At 39.0% G+C, this 8,514-nt stretch overlaps 1 protein-coding gene across 1 annotated transcript; it reads right to left on the reverse strand.

Moving 5' to 3' along the window:
* Positions 1–492: 492 nt before the first annotated feature.
* Positions 493–8,195, reverse strand: LOC108874155 (E3 ubiquitin-protein ligase TRIM21). Its single transcript, XM_018662562.2, has 14 exons — positions 8,100–8,195; positions 6,554–6,794; positions 6,261–6,430; positions 5,977–6,049; positions 5,809–5,894; positions 5,509–5,593; positions 5,315–5,403; positions 5,055–5,210; positions 4,476–4,571; positions 4,281–4,384; positions 4,052–4,160; positions 3,770–3,902; positions 3,653–3,679; positions 493–1,940 (listed from the first exon to the last, which is right to left on the reverse strand). The coding sequence occupies exons 2-14, from the start codon at positions 6,774–6,776 to the stop codon at positions 1,396–1,398; spliced, it is 1,896 nt and encodes a 631-aa protein (XP_018518078.2). The 5' UTR covers positions 6,777–6,794; positions 8,100–8,195; the 3' UTR covers positions 493–1,395.
* Between the last annotated feature and the right edge of the window lie 319 nt (positions 8,196–8,514).

An 8,514-nucleotide genomic window follows, 5' to 3' on the forward strand; every position in this document is an offset into this window, starting at 1 on the left:
CTTGCCTTATAGCATTTTAATGTTTTATATTAAGTCTGTTTGTCTTCCCTGTGATAGACAGAAACCCATTCAGAGTTAAATGAATTCTCTCACCTTTCTGTGTTGCTGTGTTAGTCTGGAGTCAATTGATACCAGTTGACGATTCCTTCTCTACTACAAGTCCAAAAATATTCCACCCCTTATAAACCTTTTGACTTGTGAACATTGATCACAGCCAATTATCTTAACCCAAAGCAAAGAGACTGTCAGCCAATGAAACTACTGCAAGCTGCTCTTTCACCATGTATGTTCATGATAATTGCCAGACAATAAGGATATGGGGGCATGTATTGACACAGCTACTTCTGATGTGAGAAAGTGCACTCATGTGGGCAGCTATGTGTGAAACCACCTCTGCAACAACAGGATTGGTCACTGTGGTTGACACCAAGTACAAGAACGTGCTAAGGCACTTGAAGGTTTGTGCAAAAATACTGCACATTACAAATGTAGTGCCAAACCATCATTTTATTATTTTTTTATACAACACCAAAAAAAATGAAAAATATAGAAAAAGTTCCAAAACCGTTAATATTATGTACATACAAATAGAATGTTTACATTAAATGACACCAATCAGGAATATAGACATGATCACATCCTACATCAAATAGAAACACAAGTGTATGAGTGCAAAATGATATTCAGTGTAACTTTTGCAATATTCACAGAGAGTAAGAAAGTGGTACAAATATCCCTTATTCCTCATTTGATGAAGATGTAAGAGGAAAACATTGATCAAGAGCTACACAGAAATGAATAGAAGCTTTCAATAAATGTTTAGATTAAGATGTGAACAACTACTACTACTGACAAGATTCTTTGTTTCTAGGACGCACAGTCATTCATTAACATGAATTACTGACTTCTGTCTACAAATGTGTTTTGAAGGGATTCCTTTTGAGGTGTTACTGGAATTTGGCATCCAGGAGGTCAAAAGTGACCTTGACCTTTAACCAGAATCGAATAAGTGCATTCTTGAGCCCAAGTGCATGTTTGTGCCAAATTTGAAAAAAAGTGCAATTGAGAAGTTGTATTCACATGGATGGAATGAATGGATGGACTGACCAAGGAATGGGCAGTTGGACAGACAACCCAAAAACATAATGCCCCTGTGCAGAAACAATCATGGCCTAAAAATATACCAGGTCATTATGGTTATTTAAAAGCTATTTGCATTTTAAACTGTAGACTGTAACAGGATATCAAATGGTAAATAGCATCCTCTCACCTACTTTAAATTTGATCTATTCAGTTACAAGATGAATGCTGTGACACTTGATGAAACATCATCCCAGAGTATATGTGTAGCAATATGCTCTATCAGTACACATGGAAAAACATACTTTATAGCCACTACTGCCTTTTCACAGGCAAGATAATCAGGGGATCTGAGTTTTTCCCATTTTGCTGGAGATGTGGGCTGAAATATGGGAAGATCTCGCCACCGAATGAACACCCAGTAAACGAGTAGATGTGAGACTGAGTCGTCACATCGTAGAAAGAGACAAGCCCTTCCTCGTAATCCACAAACACCCCCACCTTCTTAGCTTTCTTTCTCAGGGAGAGGCTGACAGGTGGAGCTGTCAGGGCTGCGTATTGTTTGTCTTCATAATGTACAGTCACCCAGTAACCATTGTCTGGGTTCAGAAGGAGTTTGCCCTTGCGGTTTGCGTCACCTCTTGCCACACCCAGATCCCACCCGGTCTTGTTGCTGACGTCCACTTCCCAGTATGATTTCCCAGAGGTCAAGCTGTTGAGCCCTAGAATGCTGCCAAACATGTCAAACCTTTTTGGACTGTCAGGAACTCTCTGGTTCTTTCCTCCATCTTTCACTTTCTTCCCATCATCAGAGAGAAGCAGGCATTGATGTGCAGTAGCAGGGTCCAGCTTCACATCCACTGCAGTTGAAAAAAAAACAAACAATGAAAATGGATTTTCTTCCTCCTCCTTCCTCCTTCTGACTTTCAGTTTGGTCCTAACCAAAACAGCAGGTGTGAAAGGTGCCCGGACCATGGTCTGGACCAAAGGCCAGAAATTTGGTCCCACCATAAGAGGTGGTCTCAGTCTGGATCAAACTAAGCCATGATTTGGTTCATTTGCAGTGTGAAAACACTGTTTTGGATGGTTCAGACTTTTGGACCAATTAATGTAGGTAAGTCATGCAAAGTTCAATGTGAAACTAAAACTAACTGGATCAAATGTATGCAAAGTGAAATATTAATGTTTGACTGGACAACATATGCTTCTGTGAAACAAGGTCACAGGTTTTTGCAGAAGTACTCGGTTAGACCACAGGGTGGAGACTGACCTCCCAAGAAAAAAAAACTGTAATCAGTGGTTTCAGCAAACACTCCAAAGTGATATGACACAGTGGAGGGTAGGTCAACAAAGAAGAGAGTGAAGAAGGACCATGGTGTGCTTAGTGTTTAAAACTTGAGATGCACTCAACAAACAAATGCTGCTATTCTTAGATAAAGGGAACCAAGGTCTCAAAATGTGCAGAAGAGAAGTTTCAGGCGTTCATGCACAGAGAAGCAAATTATCTACAGTTTTGATTTTAAAAAAGCCTTCTGTGGTTGTACTATATTGCTTGACAACTGAAAAAAACTGGCTTTGATTTTAACAGGTCTTCATCTCAGTAACAAATGAAGAAACAGCCTCTGTTCTGACCCTTTTATACACTCCCTCAGGGGCGTGTCCTAATTAGGAAACTGGGTCAACAGGTGGTAGATAATGAGTCACTCAAGGATTTCTTCCCCAAAATTTCACAAACTAAACAACTCAAAATCCAAGGAACAAATCAAATGGAGATATGTTTATATAACCTGTCAAATAAAGACATACTATATATAAAACATTTTATTGGAATATGCATTAGAAATATTAGCCTTTTATTTCATTTAAGCCTTGAAATGCTGGTGAAAATCCGAAAGGTAGTAGTAGTCATTGAATGACCCTCATTATCTGCCACCTGTTGTCCCAGTTACCCAATCAGGACACACCCCTAAATGAATGTATAAAAGGGTCAGGCTCAGGCAGTGTCTCCTCATTTGAAATCCTGATGAAAACCTGTCAAGTTCAAAGTCTTTAAAAAAAAAAAAAAAAAAAAAAAAAAAAAAAAAAAAAAAAAAAAAAAACAGCACCCTGAGCAAGTCATGTTGGCAGCAATGCTTTTTATCAAAACTCCAATTACTGTTGTATCTTTTCGCGTGAAGGCCTACAGTCATTTTGATTTAAAACCTGGTCACAACCACTCCATAACTTCAGTAGTTTTAACCCAGTTATCTTTGCATAAACCTAACCAAGTTATCAAAATGAACTGTAACCATAGATCTCAATGGTGATTTGCAGCAAGTTTGCAGGGCTGTCAGATCAGAAAACACTCCCATGGGTGGCTCTAGAGGGAGTGGCTCATTGGAGAACTTGTGGCACAGCAAAATGAATGTGAATGTGAGTTAAGCTGTGAGAACCTAAGAAATGAATTCTTAGGTTCTCACAGCTTAACTCCCATAACAAGTTTAGGGTACTCATGTAGAGAAATTAAGAAAAAGTGTTCAGATATAAAGTAAAGTTTTAGAAGTTTTAAGGTTTTAAATTTTGAGACCCTCACCTGCAAATGTGGGAATTCTCCTGAGTTCTGTGGAAACATAAATTACATTAAATTAAATTAAATATTGATTCCGATTAAATGAAATGCAAACCTTGATGAACACAAGGAAGGACTCACCAACAGAAGAGAGTTTTTCAAGTTCCAGGCAAATTTGTTCCATCATGGTTGAAGTTGTGGTTCTCAGGGAACCGAAGGAGAATGAAGTGTCAAGACTTAGATTTTTCCAATCTCTAGATTCATCTAGAGAAACCTGTGTGTGATTGCAAGGATAAAATCACTTAATCAGGAATAAGGACACAGAACTGACAAAGCTGAGCTGACTGAAATGTTTCCTGTTTGTGCTTTTTATGTTGTGATGATAAAACATGACAAACGGGATGTCGCATCCCCAGGGCTCACCTGCACATCTGGGTTTTTGTCCAACTCGTCCACGGTCTTTTTGAGTTTATCAACTTCTCTTTCCAGCTTCTCAACCAGATCTTGTGCTTCTCTCTTTACTTTTCGTCTCCTAAAGGTCACATAGAGTATGTTAAAATGTCTGACTACACTACATTTTTAGCACTGACTGACTGCACCTTTTAATTGATCAAGTGTTACTGCTCTACAGTGTGAGCTATAAAGAACCGACCTCTCCTCTAGAGGTTGAAGAGCTTTGAGCCAAGCATCCTCCACAACTTTCATCACCTCGGTGAACGCATTGTTGATCTCCAGCCACTCTGCATCCAAGCTGCCCTGAAAGGAGTAATTGACAGTTGAGATGTTAAAGAAACATGAATCATAACAATAATCAGTAAAATTTTAACCAAAATCTGCTGCTGCTTACCTTGCAGCCTTTTACGGATGATCTGACTTCACCCAACTTGTGCTCCCTGATTTGAATTTTCAGCTGTAACTCAGCCCTCTTCCGGTCTTGTTTTGCCTTGAATTAATACAAAAAGAGCAGTAAAGAACCGTAAAATACCCAATTGAGTGTAACAAGACTAAGTAGGACTAAGGTGCAGGGGTGCTCTGAGCTAAACATCAGCATGCTAACATGCTCACAATGATCTGTTAAAGGAGGACATGAACACTTGTGCCAAATTTCATGTCAATCCATCCAGCAGATGTTGAGACATTTCACTTAAAACGAAACACATTAACCATAGATTCTAGCCCCTTAATGGATAAACTGTATAGATAATGGATGGATGTTAACGTCAACCAGAGGATCACTAAAGTCTTTGGGGTTTATCCTCTGGGGACCATGGGTATCTGTGCCAAATCTAATGGGAATACATGCAATAGTGGTTGACATTTCGGTCTGTACCAATATGGGGGTCCAATCATTAAACCAATAATGCCATCCATAGAGCCATGCTGCAAGCTTTAAAAGCAACATACTGTATTATTAGAAGTGTATTACCTTTAGTAGTTTTTGAGCCTCCCTTTCTTTCTCCCTCTCTTTCTCTCTTTCTCTCTCCATCTCTCTCTCCTTCTCTCTCTTCATTTCTTTCTCCTTCAGAAGGACTGCTATATCCTGAGCTGTGGTTGTCGGAGGCCTCCAGCTCATATGTTCCACCTGTAGAACCAAAGCATAGTCTTTAAAGAATAAAACTTTTCTCTCAGCACAGAACCTATTGATCTGTACAATCAGATTTCCAACAAGTCGAGTGTGTGCTGTACCTGCTGTGCACCAGTGGAGAAATCAAGCACTCGACGAGCTTTGTCCGAGTTGGTGTTGGATTGGTGAGAGCGCTGAGGAGTCTCAAAGACTGTAGAAAAAGAAGATAGTCACTGTTAAAAGTAGCTGCTTTGCACCATTCCTGCAGGTTATTTTTGCTGTGTTCCTGTTATGGATTAAAACACTTAATTCATACATGGTTTGTTCGTCTCCTCCACTGTGACCTCTGTAATAGCAGGATACGTTTGGGTGGTGAAGGTCTGTGACACCGGCATGACAGGCTGTCAGAAAAAAGTGAGACAAAATTTTAGCACGTTCACTCAGACCTTTACCAACTTTACCACCCAATACTACACTGACAGTTTTGACCCTTTTAACTTTAATATTATCCATAAATCATTCTTAAATAATGGACAATAGGTTAGAGAAAGAAGCACGAAAAGCAGTGCTGTTTAGAAGAAATAACCTATGCAAAAATGTCAGACATCTATTGTACCTGTGCACCAGTGTTGAAATCAAGTGCTCGATGACTTGTGTCCACGTTAGCATTCATTTGTGCAGAGTGCTGCTGATTTTCAATGACTGTATGGAGAGAGGATGGCTCACTGTTAAACACCACGGTTTGTTTTTCTTATTATGAATTAACTGCAATTATAAAACATACATGATTTGATCATCCCTATCACTGCAGCTTCATTGACTTTAAGGTTTGGTTGAGCGAAGAGGTTTGGCCCATTCTGTAAGGAGAGGGGGAGGATAAGATTATTCAGCTTTATAAATCTGACCTTTATTCACATTCAGTGTCCTGTAATACTTTCCTAGCTTTGCTAACATTACTGTCTTGCTTTAAATTATCCTTCAATTTTATAACTATATAACAGACAACAAAACAAAGTTTTGTCAAGAACTGATTGTAATGTATAATCTATTATCTTTTCTTGAATATACCTCTGTCTTGACTAAAGTGCTGTTCACTGGTCTGCTGTCCTTTTTTTCACTCTCTGGGATGCTAATTGCCTTCGGCCTGCAGCTCATCTGATGAATTCTCAGGACGTGCTTAGTTGTAAATTCAGACCAACCACAGTGGCACACCTGGAGGCTCATGTCTGATGTGGAGTCTGTTGGAGACATTATGGAAAGTTTTCTTTTATTTTTGGAAAGTTCAGTTATTTTTTCAGTATTACCTTCAGAATTGGAGACACCTGTGACGTAGTGTGTACATTTATTTATGGACCACTCACCAGGCCTCAGAGAAGAGGTGAAGATATCCATCACAGGCTCCTCTATTTTGATTGTAGGTCTCATGAATGTAAATTGAGGCACGTAACTGTTAACTCTGAATTGTTCGTTCTCAGGGATCCTCATCCCCTTTGGTGTACATCCCATCTTCCCCTGGTGAACTCTCAGGCCCTGGTAGCTGGTCACTTTGGACCAGCCACAGCAGTGACAAACCTGGAGGCTCATGTCAGATGTGTTGACTATCTGTAGAAAACATTTGTACATTTTCATGTATTAGAGGTGTGATTTATTTTATTTTTTTCCCCCACTATGTATAGCTTGCTTCCCATTTGTAGAAGCAGCAGCGATTGTTTCTCAATATCTCCAGTTCATAGAAAGCTGCACACTGTGTTCCTCAGTGACCAATAGTGTCTTTATTGTTTAAAACACAAAATCAAATTGCATTTTTAGAGCATTGCTGTCTCACTTATTCACACCATAAGCTGAAAACGTTTTGTCCTTGTATCAGAAAGAAAAGTGCACATTTGGTACCTCAGTATGACCCTGCTTTATTGAACTTTATTTGAACAGCTCATAAGTCCACCATACCTTTTTATTGTTAGATCTGCTGTAAAATGTGCATTTGGTCCTATTTCATCCTCTTCATCAGATTTAGATGGTTTTAGTCGCCCTCTGGTGGCGCAGAGTATATTCTACACTGTCAAGTCCTGCTACAAATAAACTGTACACACAGACTCAAACTTAGGTGTGGTTGTGGATAACCTTAAAGAAAACCATGCCAGTGTCACGAGACTGAAATGGTATCTTAACCTTATTTTTGGAGTGAGTCAAATCAAAGTTTACCAACTAGTGAGAAACAGTGGGTATTTCTACTCCTATTCCTCTACTCATTTCCCCTTGTCCAAAGTTTTCCATTCCGTGAAACCAGGTAGTAATGTCATCTTCTCCTTTTACTGGCATCACACTATCAGTGGATTTTGACTTGAATGAGTCAATATTAACTCTGTAACACCAGCCACATCTAAAAATAACTATCACCGCAGGAAACTTGGTGTTTGTGATCCTGACAACAGCGAGAAAAACACCTGTTTAAATGCTGTATAACACACACACACACACACACACACCGTGTGTTCCGTATATATAGTACACGCCCCGAAACCTGTGGTTTACCTATATTTGCATTACTGCCTTGCCCTTTTTCCGGGACGTACTATCGTGTGTCAAAATATTATATAGACAGGACAGCTGTAGGATCAGGCGGCTGACATCTTCATTTTTGACATAACATTTAGGCGAATAAAAATAAACTGAGCCCAGATAACTTTTACAATGCATCTAAAAGTCAGATTCATTTCTTTAAACGCATAAAATATGTTAAAGTATTATTTCATTCTTCCTTCTACTGTATTATTTTTGTCATTAAAGAACATAAATCCCCTTATCATATAAGCTGTGACGTGGATAACTTTCATCATGGATAGATATCACAAAGTGCTTTTAAAAGATAAATAACAATATAATCAGATCAGATCTCCTGCAGCTTACCTTGCACTCTGTAACCGCGATGATCCTCTGAGTGATCTGTCTCTTATTTCCCGACTCTCCTCCTTTTTGTACACTCTCAGCTGTTTCAGTTTCGATTCAGGCAAAACAATCCTGATGCTTTCTTTTAATTGCCCCAAGTAAATAAACACATAGGTTAAACTGCTGCCATTAATATGTTCAGCAACACCAGTCGTGCATCATAGTCTTGGTTGCTCATAATTTTAAAATGTTGCAGCATTAATTGTAAATTTAATCTCTTATGAGTTTAAGTGTCATGATCAGGTGCATTGAGATAAAAACAGTGATTATTTGCTGTGCAGACACACCCATTACTCTTTAGTGAAAATTCCAAATAAGTTGCAGTAAAACAAGTTTCCACTAAAGTCACATGACATGAAGCATACAGGAAAAAGAA

Source organism: Lates calcarifer, unplaced genomic scaffold (genome assembly GCF_001640805.2).
Source record: "Lates calcarifer isolate ASB-BC8 unplaced genomic scaffold, TLL_Latcal_v3 _unitig_5241_quiver_3173, whole genome shotgun sequence".
Taxonomy (NCBI): domain Eukaryota; kingdom Metazoa; phylum Chordata; class Actinopteri; family Centropomidae; genus Lates; species Lates calcarifer.

Bases quoted from the DNA above. Each gene is read 5' to 3' on its own strand.
- LOC108874155 (XM_018662562.2), bottom strand. From the start codon at position 6,776: ATGAGCCTCCAGGTTTGTCACTGCTGTGGCTGGTCCAAAGTGACCAGC. The intron at 5,594-5,808 runs GTACAATAGATG...TTTTTCTGACAG, and splicing joins ATTTCAACACTGGTGCACAG to CCTGTCATGCCGGTGTCACA. The intron at 5,211-5,314 runs GTACAGCACACA...TTGGTTCTACAG, and splicing joins TCTCCACTGGTGCACAGCAG to GTGGAACATATGAGCTGGAG.